The sequence below is a fragment of the Scophthalmus maximus genome, chromosome 5, assembly GCF_022379125.1.
Source record: "Scophthalmus maximus strain ysfricsl-2021 chromosome 5, ASM2237912v1, whole genome shotgun sequence".
Taxonomy (NCBI): domain Eukaryota; kingdom Metazoa; phylum Chordata; class Actinopteri; order Pleuronectiformes; family Scophthalmidae; genus Scophthalmus; species Scophthalmus maximus.
Window position 1 is genome coordinate 27,959,190 of NC_061519.1, and position 21,405 is coordinate 27,980,594.

The 21,405-nt window shown below is 45.7% G+C and overlaps 1 protein-coding gene across 16 annotated transcripts; it reads left to right on the plus strand.

Moving 5' to 3' along the window:
- The first annotated feature begins 96 nt into the window (after positions 1-96).
- On the plus strand, positions 97-17,943 carry LOC118310742 (myb-related protein B-like). Of its 16 annotated transcripts, none has more exons than XM_035633975.2 (14): positions 97-194; positions 1,964-2,010; positions 2,289-2,361; positions 2,537-2,620; positions 2,788-3,008; positions 3,083-3,191; positions 3,264-3,395; positions 4,059-4,187; positions 4,496-4,615; positions 13,134-13,249; positions 13,339-13,432; positions 13,524-13,610; positions 13,882-13,995; positions 17,442-17,943. In XM_035633975.2, exons 2-14 carry the CDS (start codon positions 1,982-1,984, stop codon positions 17,592-17,594), a joined length of 1,461 nt encoding a protein of 486 aa, XP_035489868.1. In that variant the 5' UTR covers positions 97-194; positions 1,964-1,981; the 3' UTR covers positions 17,595-17,943. The 16 variants fall into 16 exon arrangements, with proteins under 16 accessions (XP_035489868.1, XP_035489867.1, XP_035489869.1 ...); XM_035633974.2 differs by lacking the exon at positions 97-194 and adding an exon at positions 967-1,130; XM_035633976.1 differs by lacking the exon at positions 97-194 and adding an exon at positions 1,198-1,295.
- Positions 17,944-21,405: the final 3,462 nt, after the last annotated feature.

The following is a 21,405-nucleotide window of genomic DNA, read 5'->3' on the forward strand; positions in this document are numbered from 1 at the left end:
GACAGTCAAATAGACCAGATACAGTGTGATTGACCGCTGGTCCCTTGTTGTAGGTGGAGGAGCGGGGGGTGTGGCCTGACTGTGGTTACTTCTGGTTTCAAAAAACAAGATGGCGCCGAACAAAATGGCTTCAAAGCGTTGAGCTCTGGTCGAGGCCATGTTCTTGGTCCAGCTAAGAGATCGCAACGTGATTGGTTGTACACTATTCTTATTTTTCTTCTACTTCTTCTTCTTCTTCTTTGTTTCTAATGGTGGCTGGCAACCAGCATAACAGACGTATTGTCGGCCCCTTCTGCTCCGGAAATTGTCCTGTGACAGTGACACATGTTAAAAAATGGCGGAACACTGACAATGAATCTCTTCATCAATTCAACATGATTCTGTTTATTATGTACACGCTATTCATTTCTCCTTCAGTGTTGTCAACACTGTAGCATCCTTTAACTCAAGAAAGATATTTGACTGTAACTGGACCATAATGTACTAAATGAACATCTTCACAAGATTTGGTCTCATGGACTCTCCTGGTGAACCAGGCAGAATACCACTGATTCTGACAGACTGTACTAAAACATGGATGACGTGCAATCACGAGTCAGTGTCAGCTGTCAATCATGATGTCTCAGCCCGTTTGTCAGCTGTCAATCATGATGTCTCAGCCCGTTTTTTTATCATCAAATAACAAATGCAAAGTGATCAGAATGACCTCACATTAGAACCCGACCAATACATCTGTTGGTCGATAATATCGTCCAATATTAGCCTTTTACAGACATGACAGTATCAGCCGATTAGTTTAGAGCCCGACCGATATTTCGGCCAACTAAAATATCAAGCCCCAACTACATGTCTTTGTCATAAAAGCTTTGATAACGACATCTAAAAAATATATATTATATCTATATCTATAACTATTTATAAAAATCCATAGTGGTCAGTCCATGTCCCATCTGCTAACACGGACGGGGCGGGGCTTATGACCTATACTGCAGCCGGACGCCAGAGGGCGATCCAGGTGACTTGGCTCCACATCGTCACTGACGTCAGCAGCACCGTTAGTAACGCGTCCAATCAGAGGAGAGTCTGTTGAACCCTCGCGGCCGTTTCTCTCCTCCTCGGACCCGCCGCCGGTGAGTTCACCCGCAGTTAAACGCCACATCTCGACCGGTAAAGCACCGGGGACACAGGCGGCAGCGTGTACCGGACCAAAGTCCCGGTCTGAGCCGGGACAGTCACAATTTAACCCGCGTTAACGGTCGGAGCGGGCGCGCGGATGCTAACGCGTGCTAACGGTGGTTAGCTCAACTGTCACAGACTTTAATGAGTCAGAGTTTGTCCTTCGTGACTGAAGTATGATCATTATGTTTAAAAAACACAACGACCATAACGTAATATAACGGGTGGTAATAAGTAGAAGAAGTTGAAGTCACTCTCTCGACCTATAGGATTGTTATATCATGTGATCTTCTTTTGTTTGGCTTTGTAAATATTTGACCAGGGGTCTGAATGTTAATGATTTGGTGGAAATAGATTTTTATAGCTGCTAAAATTGTACAGTTTATTATTAGCAGTTGAATACAGGGTCTTACAAAACGATCAGCTCGAATCCAGCGATGTGATTGGTTCATAGTGGAGTAATGAGCATATACCAGGAAACAGTGTCGGTAGATGTCAGCTGTCTGCAGCTGTCGCAAATGGACCTTTTTTTTACGTTTGCAGTGTCACACTTGCTTTTTATTTTTATATTTGTTGGAAATAAAGTAAAAATTAAATGAAATATAAAGTAGAAGATATTGTTATATAGTTGATTCGGTCACACAGGACACAGTATTTGTACTTGAATAAGTCACAGAGCAACAACTGACGGTTATTAACACAACATGAATGTGTTTTATAACGACACGATGAGTCTGCTGCTTCACACACATGATGAAGAAAAGTGTGTGTGCTGTGTTTCCTGCAGAAGCTGTTCAGTGTTCGTATGATGAGCAGAAGAAGCCTGAGGTCGTGGTGAGAACTAAAGTACACACAACACACTGTCACACACACCTGTCACGAAAGACAATCGGTGGCTGTATATAAAAACAATCATGGAGCCGCCATCTTGTGCTGCTGACGTCATGTGGAGTGGAGCCGTGGTATCGAGGCTCCGCTCGCGCGCTCTGAACCAATCCTGAGGCAGTGTCAGCTGTCAATCATCACGTTTTGATATCATGAAATAACAAATGAAAATCAAAGTGATCAGAAACATGACAGAAACACTGATGGTCCATGTGTTTGTGTCTCAGTGTGATTCGATCAGGACGTAGAGGACGATTCTGCAGTGTCAGAGTAGAGACGCCTGCATGGACACAAGACGAGGTGACATCCTCTCCTTATCTAACAGGAAGTGTCCAGCTCCTTCACAGTAAAGCTTCTGGGTTGAGCAGCAGCAGGGCTTTTATTGTGAAATCAATCTTTTGATAGTTGTCGGTCAGTGACATTAGGACTTATGATGATGATGAGGAACCGTCCTCTCTGTCTGTGTCTGTCTCAGGGTCAGAGGTCAGATGTGGACCGGCTGCAGATAAGGAATCCAGAGATTGTGAAAGGTCCCTGGACTGAGGAGGAGGACGAGAGGGTAAAGGCGCCGCTAACAACCCAGTCAACACAACACCATCCTGAGTCCTCTGTCTGACACTAATCAGCTGATCAGTCCAGACAGAATTCCCTGTACTGTGTCTGCTGTATCCAGCAGGTCTTCCTCATACATGCTAATAATATGTTGTGATGTCACTTCCTGTGCAGTTGATCACGCTGGTCCATAAGAACGGTATGAAGCGCTGGTCGCTTATCGCCAAACACCTGTGCAGTCGTAGCGGGAAGCAGTGTCGCGAGCGCTGGCACAACAACCTGGACCCGGCGGTGAAGAAGGGCAGCTGGACGCGGGAGGAGGATCTGATCATCTGTAAGGCCCATAGACTTCTGGGTAACCGCTGGGCCCACATTTCCAGACTGCTGCCTGGCAGGTACGTAGAGGGTCTGCGGGGTCGGTGGTCAGAGATCAGCAGGTGTGACTGACGATTTTGCGTCTCATCCTCAGGACAGATAACTCCATCAAGAACCGCTGGAACTCCACCTTGAGGAGGAAGGTGAACAAGCTGAGACAGGAATTCAGCTCTAGGACCTGCACCCGCCCCACCACCACCAAGGTCCCCGCCCCCCCAACAAGGTCCCCGCCCCCCCAGCATAGATGTGGTCTAATGCTGACAATCCTCCCGCAGGCGGACAGTGTGTCCAACGTGATGGACAAGTCCAGCTGCACCTTGAGCGAACAGAGAAGCTTCGCCTACCTGTGCTCCACCTGTCCCAGCCCCTCCTCCTATCTGAGAATGTGCAAGGTGTTTACACAGAAGGTCATTTCATATTTTGAAAGGGAGCTTTAGTGAATAGAGAGCAACAGTGACTCCGCCCACTTCTTGAACAGCTCCGGTTCCAGATGTTAATTTACCATTCGTTCATTTCCTTCATTGACGTTTCATAAAATATTTATATGAAGAGTTTTAAAACTAAAATTAAAACAAGGTTGATTTCATACAGACTTGTGTCGTGTACAGGTTCATGTTCCATCGTTTAACAACCTCAAAGCTCGACAGGTGATTCGACCTGCATAGTTACCACATTATGGCTAATAATCAAAATGTCAATGTAGAATATGAATATGGGATTTTCACTCCTGGAACCTGTCAGTAACCTGAGAAGCTCGATGTGATCATATGACTTTAATGTATAATTATAAAAGAGAGACGGATGTTCCATCTGTATCCACTTAAGACTCTGTTACTGCAGTGAAGCTGCACCATCAACACTGATCACCAGGGGGAGTCATATCGTCCATCTTGATGTATTCAGTCTGTGATTTAGACTGAGACGCCCTCCAGTGGCAGGAAATGATATGTTGTGCGATAATGATTGAAAAAGTACAGAACCAACGATTTCAGTTAATGCTGTAAGTTTGTCAGAGTCAGCACGACTCACCACCTGACCTGTGATCTGACCTGACCCCTGGTCCTTTGCAGTTAACGGTGTGCTGTGTGCAGGTGGAGCAGCTGATGAGCAGTGAGGACAAAGCATCCGCCTCCGAGCTGCATCAGCAGGAGGTGGAGCAGGATGTGGAGCTTCTCCCCCTGATCTTCTCCCCCTCTCAGGTGAAGAGCAGATGTTTGTCCTGATGTCAGACTGTTGATCGGACGTTTGTCTGACGTTTGTCTGATGTTTGTCGTCCATCTTGATGTATTCAGTCTGTGATTTAGACTGAGATGCCCTCTGGTGGCAGAAAATGACATGTTGTGCGAAAATGATTGAAAAAGTACAGAACCAACGATTTGAGTTTATGCTGTAAATTTGTCTGAAGCAGGATCAGAGTCAGCACGACTTATCATGTGAACCATCACCACCTGACCTGTGACCTTACCTGACCCCTGGTCCTGTGCAGTAATGGTGTGTCTTTGTGCAGGTGGAGCAGCTGATGAGCAGTGAAGAGTTAGCCTCCACCTCTGAGCTGCAGCAGCAGGGGGTGGAGCTTCTCCCCCTGAGCTTCTCCCCCTCTCAGGTGAAGAGCAGTCGTTGTCCTGATGTAAGACTGTTGTCAGATGTTTGTCTGAAGTTTGTCTGCGTTTGTCTTTCTGTCGTCTGACGTTTGTCCAACGTTTGTCTTTCTGTCGTCTGACCTTTGTCTGACGTTTGTCTGACCTTTGTCTGACCTTTGTCTGACGTTTGTCTTTCTGTCGTCTGACCTTTGTCTGACGTTTGTCTGACCTTTGTCTGATGTTTGTCTAACGTTTGTCTTTCTGTCGTCTGACGTTTGTCTGACGTTTGTCTGACCTTTGTCTGATGTTTGTCTGACGTTTGTCTTTCTGTCGTCTGACCTTTGTCTGACGTTTGTATGATTTTTGTCTTTCTGACGTCTGATGTTCGTTTGTCTGATGTTTGTCTTTCTGACGTCTGATGTCCGTCTGTTTGATGTTTGTCTTTCGGTTGTCTGACGTTTGTCTGATGTTTGTCTTTCTGACGTCAGATGTTCGTCCGTCTGATGTTTATCTTTCTGTCGCCTGACTTTTGTCTTTCTGTCGTCTGACGTTTGACTTTTGGTCGTTTGTCTGACGTTTGTCTGATGTTTGTCTTTCTGTCGCCTGACTTTTGTCTTTCTGTTGTCTGATGTTTGTCTGCGTTTGTCTTTCTGTCGTCTGACGTTTGTCTTTCTGTTGCTTGACGTTTGTCTTTCTGTTGTCTGACGTTTGTCTTTCTGTCATCTGATGTTTGTCTTTCTGTTGTCTGACGTTTGTCTTTCTGTTTTCTGACATTTGTCATTCTGTCGTCTGATGTTTGTCTGACATTTGTCATTCTGTCGTCTGATGTTTGTCTGTCGTTTGTCTTTCTGTCGATTGTCTTTCTGTCGTCTGACGTTTGTCTGACACTTTGTCTGACGTCTGTCTGGCATTTGTCATTCTGTCGTCTGATGTTTGTCTGACGTTTGTCTTTCTGTCGTCTAATGTTTGTCTTTCTGTCGTCTGACATTTGTCTTTCAGTCTTCGGATGTTTGTCTAATGTTTGTCTTTCTGTTGTCTGATGTTTGTCTGACCTTTGTCTTTCTTCAGTCTGATGTTTGTCTTTCTGTCGTCTGACGTTTGTCTGACATTTGTCATTCTGTCATCTGATGTTTGTCTGTCGTTTGTCTGTCTGTCATCTGATGTTTGTCTGTCGTTTGTCTTTCTGTCGTTTGTCTTTCTGTCGACTGACCCTTTGTCTGACGTCTGTCTGACATTTGTCTTTCTGTCGTCTGATGCTTGTCTGTCGTTTGTCTTTCTGTCCTCTGAAGTTTGTCAGATGTTTGTCTGACGTTTGTCTTTCTGTAGTCTGACGTTTGTCTGATGTTTGTCTTTCTGACGTTTGTCTTTCTGTCGTCCGAGGTTTGTCTTTCTGTCGTCTGATGTTTGTCTGACGTTTGTCTTTCTGTCGTCTGATGTTTGTCTGACGTTTGTCTTTCTGTCGTCTGATATTTGTTTGATGTTTGTCTTTCTGTCGTCTGACGTTTGTCTGACCTTTGTCTTTCTGTCGTCTGACGTTTGTCTTTCTGTCGTCTGACGTTTGTCTGACCTTTGTCTTTCTGTCGTCTGACGTTTGTCTGACCTTTGTCTTTCTGTCGTCTGACGTTTGTCTTTCTGTCGTCTGACGTTTGTCTGACCTTTGTCTTTCTGTCGTCTGACGTTTGTCTTTCTGTCGTCTGACGTTTGTCTGACCTTTGTCTTTCTGTCGTCTGACGTTTGTCTTTCTGTCGTCTGACGTTTGTCTGACCTTTGTCTTTCTGTCGTCTGATGTTTGTCTTTCTGTCGTCTGACGTTTGTCTGATGTTTGTCTGACGTTTGTCTTTCTGTCGTCTGACGTTTGTCTGACCTTTGTCTTTCTGTAGACTGATGTTTGTCTGTCTGATGTTTGTCTTTCTGTCATTTGTCTGTCGTTTGTCTTTCTGTCGTTTGTCTTTCTGTCGTCTGACGTTTGTCTGACCCTTTGTCTGACGTCTGTCTGACATTTGTCATTCTGTCGTCTGATGTTTGTCTGTCGTTTGTCTTTCTGTCGTCTGACATTTGTCTTTCAGTCTTCGGATGTTTGTCTAATGTTTGTCTTTCTGTCGTCTGACGTTTGTCTGATGTTTGTCTTTCTGTCGCCTGACGTTTGTCTTTCTGTTGTCTGACGTTTTGTCTGTTGTTTGTCTTTCAGTCGTCTGACGTTTGTCTAACGTTTGTCTGACGTTTGTCTTTCTGTCGTCTGATGTTTGTCTGACGTTTGTCTGATTGTCTTTCTGTCGTCTGACGTTTGTCTGATGTTTGTCTTTCTGTCGTCTGACGTTTGTCTTTCTGTCGTCTGACGTTTGTCTTTCTGTCGTCTGTTGTTTGTCTTTCTGTCGTCTGATGTTTGTCTGTCGTTTGTCTTTCTGTCGTCTGATGTTTGTCTGTCGTTTGTCTTTCTGTCGTCTGATGTTTGTCTATCGTTTGTCTTTCTGTCGTCTGATGTTTGTCTGACGTTTGTCTTTCTGTCGTCTGACGTTTGTCTAATGTTTGTCTTTCTGTCGTCTGACATTTGTCAGATGTTTGTCTTTCTGTCGCCTGACGTTTGTCTGATGTTTGTCTTTCTGTTGTCTGACGTTTGTCTTTCTGTCGTCTGACGTTTGTCTCTCAGTCGTCTGACGTTTGTCTTTCTGTCGTCTGACATTTGTCTTTCTGTCGTCTGACGTTTGTCTGATGTTTGTCTTTCTGTCGTCTGACGTTTGTATGTCGTTTGTCTTTCTGTCGTTTGTCTTTCTGTCGTCTGACGTTTGTCTGATGTTTGTCTTTCTGACGTTTGTCTTTCTGTCGTCTGAGTTTTGTCTTTCAGTCTTCGGATGTTTGTCTAATGTTTGTCTTTCTGTTGTCTGATGTTTGTCTGACCTTTGTCTTTCTTCAGTCTGATGTTTGTCTTTCTGTCGTCTGACGTTTGTCTGACATTTGTCATTCTGTCATCTGATGTTTGTCTGTCGTTTGTCTGTCTGTCATCTGATGTTTGTCTGTCGTTTGTCTTTCTGTCGTTTGTCTTTCTGTCGACTGACCCTTTGTCTGACGTCTGTCTGACATTTGTCTTTCTGTCGTCTGATGCTTGTCTGTCGTTAGTCTTTCTGTCCTCTGAAGTTTGTCAGATGTTTGTCTGACGTTTGTCTTTCTGTAGTCTGACGTTTGTCTGATGTTTGTCTTTCTGACGTTTGTCTTTCTGTCGTCCGAGGTTTGTCTTTCTGTCGTCTGATGTTTGTCTGACGTTTGTCTTTCTGTCGTCTGATGTTTGTCTGACGTTTGTCTTTCTGTCGTCTGATATTTGTTTGATGTTTGTCTTTCTGTCGTCTGACGTTTGTCTGACCTTTGTCTTTCTGTCGTCTGACGTTTGTCTTTCTGTCGTCTGACGTTTGTCTGACCTTTGTCTTTCTGTCGTCTGACGTTTGTCTGACCTTTGTCTTTCTGTCGTCTGACGTTTGTCTTTCTGTCGTCTGACGTTTGTCTGACCTTTGTCTTTCTGTCGTCTGACGTTTGTCTTTCTGTCGTCTGACGTTTGTCTGACCTTTGTCTTTCTGTCGTCTGACGTTTGTCTTTCTGTCGTCTGACGTTTGTCTGACCTTTGTCTTTCTGTCGTCTGATGTTTGTCTTTCTGTCGTCTGACGTTTGTCTGATGTTTGTCTGACGTTTGTCTTTCTGTCGTCTGACGTTTGTCTGACCTTTGTCTTTCTGTAGACTGATGTTTGTCTGTCTGATGTTTGTCTTTCTGTCATTTGTCTGTCGTTTGTCTTTCTGTCGTTTGTCTTTCTGTCGTCTGACGTTTGTCTGACCCTTTGTCTGACGTCTGTCTGACATTTGTCATTCTGTCGTCTGATGTTTGTCTGTCGTTTGTCTTTCTGTCGTCTGACATTTGTCTTTCAGTCTTCGGATGTTTGTCTAATGTTTGTCTTTCTGTCGTCTGACGTTTGTCTGATGTTTGTCTTTCTGTCGCCTGACGTTTGTCTTTCTGTTGTCTGACGTTTTGTCTGTTGTTTGTCTTTCAGTCGTCTGACGTTTGTCTAACGTTTGTCTGACGTTTGTCTTTCTGTCGTCTGATGTTTGTCTGACGTTTGTCTGATTGTCTTTCTGTCGTCTGACGTTTGTCTGATGTTTGTCTTTCTGTCGTCTGACGTTTGTCTTTCTGTCGTCTGACGTTTGTCTTTCTGTCGTCTGTTGTTTGTCTTTCTGTCGTCTGATGTTTGTCTGTCGTTTGTCTTTCTGTCGTCTGATGTTTGTCTGTCGTTTGTCTTTCTGTCGTCTGATGTTTGTCTATCGTTTGTCTTTCTGTCGTCTGATGTTTGTCTGACGTTTGTCTTTCTGTCGTCTGACGTTTGTCTAATGTTTGTCTTTCTGTCGTCTGACATTTGTCAGATGTTTGTCTTTCTGTCGCCTGACGTTTGTCTGATGTTTGTCTTTCTGTTGTCTGACGTTTGTCTTTCTGTCGTCTGACGTTTGTCTCTCAGTCGTCTGACGTTTGTCTTTCTGTCGTCTGACATTTGTCTTTCTGTCGTCTGACGTTTGTCTGATGTTTGTCTTTCTGTCGTCTGACGTTTGTATGTCGTTTGTCTTTCTGTCGTTTGTCTTTCTGTCGTCTGACGTTTGTCTGACCCTTTGTCTGACGTCTGTCTGACATTTGTCTTTCTGTCGTCTGACGTTTGTCTGATGTTTGTCTTTCTGACGTTTGTCTTTCTGTCGTCTGAGTTTTGTCTTTCAGTCATCTGATGTTTGTCTGAGGTTTGTCTTTCTGTCGTCTGATGTTTGTCTGACGTTTGTCTTTCTGTCGTCTGATGTTTGTCTGACGTTTGTCTTTCTGTCGTCTGATGTTTGTCTGACGTTTGTCTTTCTGTCGTCTGATGTTTGTCTGACGTTTGTCTTTCTGTCGTCTGATATTTGTTTGATGTTTGTCTTTCTGTCGTCTGACGTTTGTCTGACCTTTGTCTTTCTGTCGTCTGACGTTTGTCTTTCTGTCGTCTGACGTTTGTCTGACCTTTGTCTTTCTGTCGTCTGACGTTTGTCTTTCTGTCGTCTGACGTTTGTCTGACCTTTGTCTTTCTGTCGTCTGACGTTTGTCTTTCTGTCGTCTGACGTTTGTCTTTCTGTCGTCTGACGTTTGTCTGACCTTTGTCTTTCTGTCGTCTGACGTTTGTCTTTCTGTCGTCTGACGTTTGTCTGATGTTTGTCTTTCTGTCGTCTGACGTTTGTCTGACCTTTGTCTTTCTGTCGTCTGACGTTTGTCTGATGTTTGTCTGACGTTTGTCTTTCTGTCGTCTGACGTTTGTCTGACCTTTGTCTTTCTGTAGTCTGATGTTTGTCTGTCTGATGTTTGTCTTTCTGTCATTTGTCTGTCGTTTGTCTTTCTGTCGTTTGTCTTTCTGTCGTCTGACGTTTGTCTGACCCTTTGTCTGACGTCTGTCTGACATTTGTCATTCTGTCGTCTGATGTTTGTCTGTCGTTTGTCTTTCTGTCGTCTGACATTTGTCTTTCAGTCTTCGGATGTTTGTCTAATGTTTGTCTTTCTGTCGTCTGACGTTTGTCTGATGTTTGTCTTTCTGTCGCCTGACGTTTGTCTTTCTGTTGTCTGACGTTTTGTCTGTTGTTTGTCTTTCTGTCGTCTGATGTTTGTCTTTCTGTCGTCTGATGTTTGTCTGACGTTTGTCTTTCTGTCGTCTGACGTTTGTCTGACCTTTGTCTTTCTGTCGTCTGACGTTTGTCTTTCTGTCGTCTGACGTTTGTCTGACCTTTGTCTTTCTGTCGTCTGATGTTTGTCTTTCTGTCGTCTGATGTTTGTCTGACGTTTGTCTTTCTGTCGTCTGACGTTTGTCTGATGTTTGTCTTTCTGTCGTCTGACGTTTGTCTGATGTTTGTCTTTTTGTCGTCTGACGTTTGTCTTTCTGTCGTCTGACGTTTGTCTTTCTGTCGTCTGAGTTTTGTCTTTCAGTCATCTGATGTTTGTCTGAGGTTTGTCTTTCTGTCGTCTGATGTTTGTCTGACGTTTGTCTTTCTGTCGTCTGATGTTTGTCTGACGTTTGTCTTTCTGTCGTCTGATATTTGTTTGATGTTTGTCTTTCTGTCGTCTGACGTTTGTCTGACCTTTGTCTTTCTGTCGTCTGACGTTTGTCTTTCTGTCGTCTGACATTTGTCTGACCTTTGTCTTTCTGTCGTCTGACGTTTGTCTTTCTGTCGTCTGACGTTTGTCTGATGTTTGTCTTTCTGTCGTCTGACGTTTGTCTGACCTTTGTCTTTCTGTCGTCTGACGTTTGTCTGATGTTTGTCTGACGTTTGTCTTTCTGTCGTCTGACGTTTGTCTAACCTTTGTCTTTCTGTAGTCTGATGTTTGTCTGTCTGACGTTTGTCTTTCTGTCATTTGTCTGTCGTTTGTCTTTCTGTCGTTTGTCTTTCTGTCGTCTGACGTTTGTCTGACCCTTTGTCTGACGTCTGTCTGACATTTGTCATTCTGTCGTCTGATGTTTGTCTGTCGTTTGTCTTTCTGTCGTCTGACATTTGTCTTTCAGTCTTCGGATGTTTGTCTAATGTTTGTCTTTCTGTCGTCTGACGTTTGTCTGATGTTTGTCTTTCTGTCGCCTGACGTTTGTCTTTCTGTTGTCTGACGTTTTGTCTGACGTTTGTCTAACGTTTGTCTGACGTTTGTCTAACGTTTGTCTGACGTTTGTCTTTCTGTCGTCTGATGTTTGTCTTTCTGTCGTCTGATGTTTGTCTGACGTTTGTCTTTCTGTCGTCTGACGTTTGTCTGATGTTTGTCTTTCTGTCGTCTGACGTTTGTCTGATGTTTGTCTTTTTGTCGTCTGACGTTTGTCTTTCTGTCGTCTGACGTTTGTCTTTCTGTCGTCTGTTGTTTGTCTTTCTGTCGTCTGACGTTTGTCTTTCTGTCGTCTGTTGTTTGTCTTTCTGTCGTCTGATGTTTGTGTGACCTTCGTCTGACGTTTGTCTTTCTGTCATCTGATGTTTGTCTGACGTTTGTCTTTCTGTCGTCTGACGTTTGTCTTTCTGTTGTCTGATGTTTGTCTTTCTGTCGTCTGAAGTTTGTCTGACGTTTGTCTTTCTGTCGTCTGACGTTTGTCTTTCTGTCGTCTGACGTTTGTCTGATGTTTGTCTTTCTGTCGTCTGACGTTTGTCTGATGTTTGTCTTTTTGTCGTCTGACGTCTGTCTTTCTTTCGTCTGACGTTTGTCTTTCTGTCGTCTGTTGTTTGTCTTTCTGTCGTCTGTTGTTTGTCTTTCTGTCGTCTGATGTTTGTCTGTCGTTTGTCTTTCTGTCGTCTGATGTTTGTCTTTCTGTCGTCTGATGTTTGTCTGTCGTTTGTCTTTCTGTCGTCTGATGTTTGTCTGACCTTCGTCTGACGTTTGTCTTTCTGTCATCTGATGTTTGTCTGTCGTTTGTCTTTCTGTCGTCTGATGTTTGTCTGACCTTCGTCTGACGTTTGTCTGACCTTCGTCTGACGTTTGTCTTTCTGTCATCTGATGTTTGTCTGTCGTTTGTCTTTCTGTCGTCTGATGTTTGTCTGTTGTTGTCTGAATTTTTCTGATGTTTGTCTGACGTTTGTCTTTCTGTCGTCTGACGTTTGTCTTTCTGTTGTCTGATGTTTGTCTTTCTGTCGTCTGAAGTTTGTCAGACGTTTGTCTTTCTGTTGTCTGACGTTTGTCTTTCAGTCGTCTGACGTTTGTCTTTCTGTCGTCTGAAGTTTGTCAGACGTTTGTCTTTCTGTTGTCTGACGTTTGTCTTTCAGTCGTCTGACGTTTGTCTGATGTTTGTCTTTCTGTCGTCTGACATTTGTCTTTCTGTCGTCTGTTTGTCTGATGTTTGTCTGATGTTTGTCTGATGTTTGTCTTTCTGTCGTCTGACGTTTGTCTTTCTGTTGTCTGATGTTTGTCTGACCTTTGTCTTTCTTCAGTCTGACATTTGTCTTTCTGTCGTCTGTTTGTCTGATGTTTGTCTGATGTTTGTCTGTCGTTTGTCTTTCTGTCGTCTGACGTTTGTCCGTGGTTTGTCTTTCTGTCGTCTGATGCTTGTCTGTCGTTTGTCTTTCTGTCCTCTGAAGTTTGTCAAATGTTTGTCTGACGTTTGTCATTCTGTCTTCTGACGTTTGTCTGATGTTTGTCTTTCTGACGTTTGTCTTTCTGTCGTCTGACGTTTGTCTGATGTTTGTCTTTCTGACGTTTGTCTTTCTGTCGTCTGTCGTTGTCTTTCAGTCATCTGATGTTTGTCTGACGTTTGTCTTTCTGTCGTCTGACGTTTGTCTTTCTGTCGTCTGATGTTTGTTTGATGTTTGTCTTTCTGTAGTCTGATGTTTGTCTTTCTGTCGTCTGACGTTTGTCTGTCGTTTGTCTTTGTCGTTTGTCTTTCTGTCGTCTGATGTTTGTCTGTCGTTTGTCTTTCTGTCGTCTGACGTTTGTCTTTCTGTCGTCTGTTGTTTGTCTTTCTGTCGTCTGACGTTTGTCTTTCTGTCGTCTGTCGTTTGTTTTTCTGTCGCTTGTCTGACGATTTTTTCTTTCTGTCGTCTGATGTTTGTCTGTTGTTTCAGTTCTCCAATCTGTGCAGTTCTGAGGACCAGACGTTTCCACCCACCTCCGACCCCGTCTGCTCCCTCAAACACTCGAGCAGCACCGAGCAGCAGGACTGTCTGCACTGCAACAACCAGTACGTGTCACATCAGCTGATACCAAAGGATCAATGAAGACCTGATCAGATCAATGACGGACAGTAGTGACAGTAGCTGTTGTGTTCAGGACGCCTCCAGAGATCCGGGAGAAGATCAGACGTCTGCTGACGTCAGGTCCTTGGACACCGTCACCACTGAGGATGAGCAGCAGTCAGGACGAGGTGAGACGATCAGTGATGTCACTGTGAAGGTTAATGTGTCCTGTAGTTTCCGTGGTGTCAGTGAAGTTGACACAGTTTGTTTCTGTTTCAGATCGTTTCAGTTCGTCTGAGCCGAACCAGGAACACAACGTGGAGGGTCGTCGACCTCGACAGCCAGCTGTCCGACAGCAGCCCGGAGGTCGGTCGGCCTCTCTCTCTCTCTCTCTCTCTCTCTCTCTCTCTCTCTCTCTCTCTCTCTCTCTCTCTCTCTCTCTCTCTCTCTCTCTCTCTCTCTCTCTCTCTCTCTCTCTCTCTCTCTCTCTCTCTCTCTCTCTCTCTCTCTCTCTCTCTCTCTCTCTCTCTCTCTCTCTCTGATTACTTCACAGAACGTCTGGTACAATTTAAACTTGACAGTCTCATGTGGACAGATGGGGACTGATGTGTCTCATGTGGACTGATTTGTCCTCCAGGTCCAGTGGGAGAGTCTGCTGAGCCCCGTTCTGCAGGACGTGATGTGGTGTGAGCAGCCTGTTAGTGAGCTACAGTCCCTAGAGGATCCCGCACCCCCACCGACCCCTTTCGAGGTAAGACCTGTTCAGACCACTTGATGCTGCTCAGACAGCACTTCGTCTCATCTCGTGTTGTCTCTGCTCGTGTCGTGTTGTCTCATCTCGTCTCGTGTCGTGTTGTCTCATCTCGTGTCGTGTTGTCTCTTCTCGTCTTATCTCTTCTCGTTTTATTTCGTGTTGTCTCTTCTCGTGTCGTGTTGTCTCATCTCGTCTCATCTTGTGTCGTCTCTTCTAATCTCGTGTTGTCTCTTCTCATCTTGTGTTGTTTTGTGTTGTCTCTTCTCATCTCATGTTGTGTCGTGTTGTCTCTTCTCATCTTGTGTTGTCTCTTGTTGTCTCTTCTCATCTTGTGTTGTGTCGTGTTGTCTCTTCTCATCTTGTGTTGTCTCTTCTCATCTTGTGTTGTGTCGTGTTGTCTCTTCTCATCTCGTGTTGTGTCGTGTTGTCTCTTCTCATCTTGTGTTGTCTCTTCTCATCTTGTCTTGTGTCGTGTTGTCTCTTCTCATCTTGTGTTGTCTCTTCTCATCTTGTGTTGTGTCGTGTTGTCTCTTCTCATCTCGTGTTGTGTCGTGTTGTCTCTTCTCATCTTGTGTTGTCTCTTCTCATCTGTGTCGTGTTGTCTCTTCTCATCTTGTGTTGTGTCGTGTTGTCTCTTCTCATCTCGTGTTGTGTCGTGTTGTCTCTTCTCATCTTGTGTTGTCTCTTCTCATCTTGTGTTGTGTCGTGTTGTCTCTTCTCATCTCGTGTTGTGTCGTGTTGTCTCTTCTCATCTTGTGTTGTCTCTTCTCATCTGTGTCGTGTTGTCTCTTCTCATCTTGTGTTGTCTCATGTCGTGTTCTCGTGTCGTCTCTTCTCATCTCATGTTGTCTCGTCATGTGTCGTGTTGTCTCTTCTCATCTTGTGTCGTCTCTTCTCATCTCGTGTTGTCTCGTCTTGTGTCGTGTTGTCTCTTCTCATCTTGTGTCGTCTCTTCTCATCTTGTGTCGTCTCTTCTCATCTCGTGTTGTCTCGTCATGTGTCGTGTTGTCTCTTCTCATCTTGTGTCGTCTCTTCTCATCTCGTGTTGTCTCGTCTTGTGTCGTGTTGTCTCTCCTCATCTTGTGTTGTCTCTTCTCATCTTGTGTCGTCTCTTCTCATCTCGTGTTGTCTCGTCTTGTGTCGTGTTGTCTCTTCTCATCTCGTGTTGTCTCGTCTTGTGTTGTGTTGTCTCTCATCTCGTGTTGTCTCTTCTCATCTCATGTTGTCTCGTCTTGTGTTGTGTTGTCTCTCCTCATCTCGTGTTGTCTCTTCTCATCTTGTGTCGTCTCTTCTCGTCTTGTGTCGTGTCGTCTCCTCATCTCGTGTTGTCTCTTCTCATCTCGTGTTGTCTCGTCTTGTGTCGTGTTGTCTCTTCTCATCTTGTGTCGTCTCTTCTCGTCTTGTGTCGTGTCGTCTCCTCATCTCGTGTTGTCTCTTCTCATCTCGTGTTGTCTCGTCTTGTGTCGTGTTGTCTCTTCTCATCTTGTGTTGTCTCTTCTCATCTTGTGTTGTCGTGTTGTCTCTTCTCATCTTGTGTTGTCTCATGTCGTGTTCTCGTCTCTTCTCATCTTGTGTTGTCCCGTCTTGTTTCGTGTCGTCTCCTCATCTCGTGTTGTCTCTTCTCATCTTGTGTTGTCCCGTCTTGTTTCGTGTCGTCTCCTCATCTCGTGTTGTCTCTTCTCATCTTGTGTTGTCTCGTCTTGTTTCGTGTTGTCTCCTCATCTCGTGTTGTCTCTTCTCGTCTTGTCGTGTCGTCTCTTCTCATCTTGTGTTGTCTCTTCTCATCTCATCTCCTGTAGTGTCGTCTCGTCTTGTCTCGTGTAGTGTTGTCTCATCTTGTCTCGTCTCGTCTGGTCAGCTGAGATTTGAGCTGTAGGTGATGTTTGGGACGACAGATGATACAGATCTGATCTTCATCTTCATCATCACCAGCTGAGTCGTCCTGTCAATCATTCATCATTGTGACTGCAGGGCTTTTACAGTTTTTAACATTTTTATCTTTTTAATGTTTCAACATGAAGGCACTTTATACTGAAAACTCCCTTTTGCACTTTGAACGTCTGATGGATTTTTATTGATTAGTCACAAGTGAATTTGTTAAAATGTTATTCGTAGTGAAAGTTTGGAACAAATGTATGTATTTATTTATTTATTTATTCACTCATTCATTTATTGTTTTTCACATGAAACTTGTGAATCTAAGAAACTTCATTAAATGTCTGAGGGAATATGAAGGAGCTTCATGTTTTTATTGGATCTTGTGTTGATCACAGACCTGAAGATCTGGTTTAACTAAACCTGACTTGGTCCATGAACCAGACGTAGTCCTGAGGACCTGACGTGGTCCCTGAACCTGACGTGGTCCTTGAAATGGAATAATTGATGGAGTGGATGCTGATTCAGGAAGACGGAAACCGTGGATGTCTTAAGCAGAAGTATTTATTATAAGATTTTAATATTGAGGAGACTTCCGGTTCGCTGCACAGATCAACAGGTTCACAGTGTTCGGTGTCCCAGGATAGTCTGCCTGTTCCCGGTCTCTGTAGTGTATTTAGCTTTGAGTAATGTCGTCATCTCCCTGCAACTATGACACCTCAAGAGAGACTTCCGCTGCTCAATGATTGTTTTGGCCTGACATAGATGAGATGACCTCGTTTGGTGCCTGAGAAATACTTGTCTTAGGAGTTTCTCTGGGAGGATAGACGAAAATTTCTCAACAGTCCTGAGAACCCGATGTGGTCCTGAGAACCCGGCGTGGTCCATGATCCTGACGTGGTCCATGATCCTGGCGTGGTCTTGAGGATCTGACGTGGTCCTGAGAACCTGGCGTGGTCCTGTGGACCTGACGTGGTCCTGAGGACCTGACGTGGTCCTGAGAACCTGCCGTGGTCCTGAGGACCTGACGTGGTCCAGAGGACCTGACGTGATTCTGACATTAACTCTGGATTTCATCTCCGAGCTCGTTTGTGTGAAGAGACAAAGTTTTTAAAAGATAAGAAAAGAAACGCTGACACCTGCAGGTCAGTTTGGTTTAATGTAAAATAATCTGATCAAACAACTAAAACAGGAAAGAAAACCCAGAGTAAAAGCTGAAGTTTCCATGGGAACCACACATCAGTCATCTCCAGCGTCATCGGGCAGAAAGGCTGTGTTGATGGCGCCGCTGTTGGCAGTGGGGTGGGGCAGGTGGGGGCAGCTCTTCCTCCTGGACTTGGCCAGGACTCGGTGGAGGAGGCTGGGGGAGCTGGGAGGATGAACCGCTGACCCCCCCGCCACTACTGGGGGCCGACGGGTGCTGTTCCTCCTCAGCAGCTTTGGGGTACTGTGACCACTGTGTGTGTGGGGGGGGGGGGTCCCACAAAAACAACAGTTAAATAAAGTTTCCATGTCATGAATAACTTCAGTCTGACATTTACATAAAGTCTTGTGGTTACCTGGTGCAGCCACAGGGGGCGCCAGTGGGCGTCACAACAGCCGGCACCGACCCCCTCCTCATCTGCGTGGGCGTGGCTCTGGACGAATCACCGCCCTGCGACAAAGAAAGGTTACATTACCGCTGGATGTCAGCCAATCAGCTGCTGATCTCCATGTCCTGATCCTGGACCTTTTGGACCCGATCCTGATCCGGGACCTTTTGGCCCCAATCCTGATCCTGGACCTGGACCCGATCCTGATCATGGACCTGATCCTGGACCCGATCCTGATCCTGGACCAGAACCCGATCCTGATCCTGGACCTGGACCCTGATCCTGGACCCGATCCTGATCCGGATCCTGGACCTGGGCCATTCCGGACCCGAAAACCTGAGTCGCAGTACAATTCAACCTTAAGATGAAGAAAACGAACGTGATTCACTTCAGATGAAACAAACGTCCAGAACATGAATAGACATAAACTGAGAGTCTGGTGAATGTGGCGGAAAATAATAAATAAGGTCTGAAGGATCTTTGGAGTTTCTTCCTCTGTCACTCTGAACAGGTTCGCTCTTTAGAGGGCCATATTGTCCAAATTGAGATTTCCTGTATTTTTTTTCATAATAAATAAGGTCTCGGTCTGTAAGTACAGTAAACACAATCTACATTCAGCAGCTGTTGTTTTCACGAGGACTTCTGTAGCAATGTGATGTCACAGCGACACAGTCCCCGTCATCCGGTCGCTGAGCGATCAACGACTTGAGAAGATGTCGAGGAAACTGTTCAGTCGTCGGATGTCAGGAAGAAACATCACTGCACAGGCTTCATAAGGATATTAATACAAGAACCAGAACTAACTCAAATTATTTTACCTTTGCAAAATTCATCGGTACCCGGTGTTGACCGTGGCCCACGACGTTTAACGAATCAAAACTTCAAGTTAAACACCAGGAAAGGGGAATAATATGGGACCTTTAAGGTCTATCAAGTCCCTTAACATGTCCCCTGACAAGTCCCTTAACATGTCCCCTGACAAGTCTCTTAACATGTCCCTTAACGTGTCCTTGAACATTACATGTCCCCTAATGTCTCCCTTAACAAGTCCCTTAACATGGTCCCCAACACGTCCCTTAATATGTCTCTTAACAATCCCTTAACATGTCTCTTAACACGTCCCTTAACACGTCTCTTAACACATCCCTTAACGTGTCCTTAAACATTACATGTCCCCTAACGTCTCCCTTAACAAGTCCCTTAACAACGTCCCTTAACACGTCTCTTAACACATCCCTTAACGTGTCCTTAAACATTACATGTCCCCTAACGTCTCTTAACACGTCCCTTAACACGTCTCTTAACGTGTCATTAAACATTACATGTCCCCTAACGTCTCCCTTAACAAGTCCCTTAACAACGTCCCTTAACACGTCTCTTAACACATCCCTTAACATGTCTCTTAACACGTCCCTTAACATTTCACGTCCCTTAACGTGCAGGACTTCAGCCGACCAGGTGAGTGTTGTTACCTGCGGCAGCGGCTTCACACACGACGCTGGTAAATAACCTTTGTCTCCATTTGACAGACGTCTGAACCTCCAGTCCTCATCCGTTTCAGACTGGACATGGACCCGGTCCCCCTGGTCCAGGTCCAGGGACCGGGACTGTTTCCCCACCACCACAACCTGCCAATCACAGAACACCGTTGCTCATAACCACACCTCGTACATGACATCATTCAACAGCTGCTCATCCGTCCTCAACTGGAAAATAAATTCATTCAATTATATTAAATGAAATGTTAAAGGTTTTTAACTTATTATCTGCAGTTTAAGGGACTTTTATTAGATCAGTGCGTGTCTGTGTGTGTGTTTTCTGTGTGTGTGTTTGAGTGTGACCTTTAATCTGCTGCTCTTCAGCTCAACACGCTGTAAATACTCGGGTCAGAGGTCATGCTGGCGGAATGCTAATCAACTCATGTCATAGGACAGCAGGTCTACTCACAACAGGTCTACTGACAACAGGTCTACTGACAGCAGGTCTACTGACAGCAGGTCTACTGACAGCAGGTCTACTGACAACAGGTCTACTCACAACAGGTCTACTGACAGCAGGTCTACTGACAGCAGGTCTACTCACAACAGGTCTACTGACATCAGGTCTACTGACAACAGGTCTACTGACAACCGGTCTACTGACAACCGGTCTACTGACAGGGCTTTACCTGCTCAGTGTCCACATGTCTCCTCCTTGACCTGCAAACTGACACACACACAACATTAATAAATACACAACGGTAGTCCATTAAATATACCTGAGGAAAGTGTGTGTGTGTGTGTGTGTGTGTCTGGACTCACCTTGTGGGGAGAAAACAGTGGTGTAAATCTCTAACTGTTCGTCAGAGCTTCTGTAGATCTGCTGCATGTTTCTCTGCACTGACTCACTGACTCAAACTCACTGACTCACTGACTCAGAGTTTAAATACCTCCGTCACTAATCCTGCTGGATGTGTGTGTCTCTGTAACACACACACTGAGGACATCAAGTGTGTCAGAACTTCAGGACCAGAGAGACCAGACCAGGACCAGTGGGACCAGACCAGGACTAGAGGGACCAGGACCAGAGTGACCAGACCAGGACCAGTGGGACCAGACCAGGACTAGAGGGACCAGGACCAGAGGGACCAGACCAGGACCAGAGGGACCGGACCAGGACCAGACCAGGACCAGAGGGACCGGACCAGGACTAGAGACCCCAGACCAGGACCAGAGGGACCAGGACCAGAGAGACCAGACCAGGAGCAGAGGGACCGGACCAGGACCAGAGGGACCAGACCAGGACCAGAGAGACCAGACCGGGACCAGAGGGACCGGAGTAGACTGAGTTATTATCGTCAATCGGCTCTGATGAGTCATGTTGAGCTCGTGGTGCGTTCAGGGTCACTCTGTGTTTAGCTCATGTTCTTTTCTTGAGGTTAAACCAGTTAAAGATCAGTTTATATAAGAACTGATCCTGGACCAGATTCAACCGGATTACAGCACTTCTCAGAAAAACACGCACGCACGCACGCACGCACGCACGCACGCACGCACGCACGCACGCACGCACGCACGCACGCACGCACGCACGCACGCACGCACGCACGCACGCACGCACGCACGCACGCACGCACGCACGCACGCACGCACGCACGCACGCACGCACGCACGCACGCACGCACGCACGCACGCACACACACACACACACACACACACACACACACACACACACACACACACACACACACACACACACACACACACACACACACACACACACACACACACCCTTCCTGTGGACATTACAGAGACTTAATCTGATTATACACAAACTTAATCTGATCAAATTAAAGAAAAATCTGAGACACCAGGGGGCGGGGCTTATGCCCTTACTGCAGTTAGACAACCAGGGGGCGGGGCATCAATCATCAATAACATGAATCTCATCTCATCTCATCATCAACCGCTTATCCGTGGTCGGGTCGCGGGGGCAGCAGCTTCAGTAGGGGGCCCCAAACTTCCCTTTCCCGGGCCACATTAACCAGCTCTGACTGGGGGATCCCGAGGCGTTCCCAGGCCAGTGTGGAGATATAATGTCTCCACCTAGTCCTGGGTCTACCCCGAGGTCTCCTCCCAGCTGGACGTGCCTGGAACACCTCCCAGGGGAGGCGCCCAGGGGGCATGCTTACCAGATGCCCGAACCACCTCAACTGGCTCCTTTCTATGCAAAGGAGCAGCGGCTCTACTCCGAGTTCCTCACGGATGACTGAGCTTCTCACCCTGTCTCTAAGGGAGACACCAGCCACCTTTCTAAGGAAACCCTTTTCGGCCGCTTGTACTCGCGATCTGATTTTTTCGGTCACGACCCATCCTTCATGACCATAGGTGAGGGTAGGAACAAAGATTGACCAGTAGATCCAGAGCTTTGCCTTCCAGCTCAGCTCCCTTTCTGTCACAAC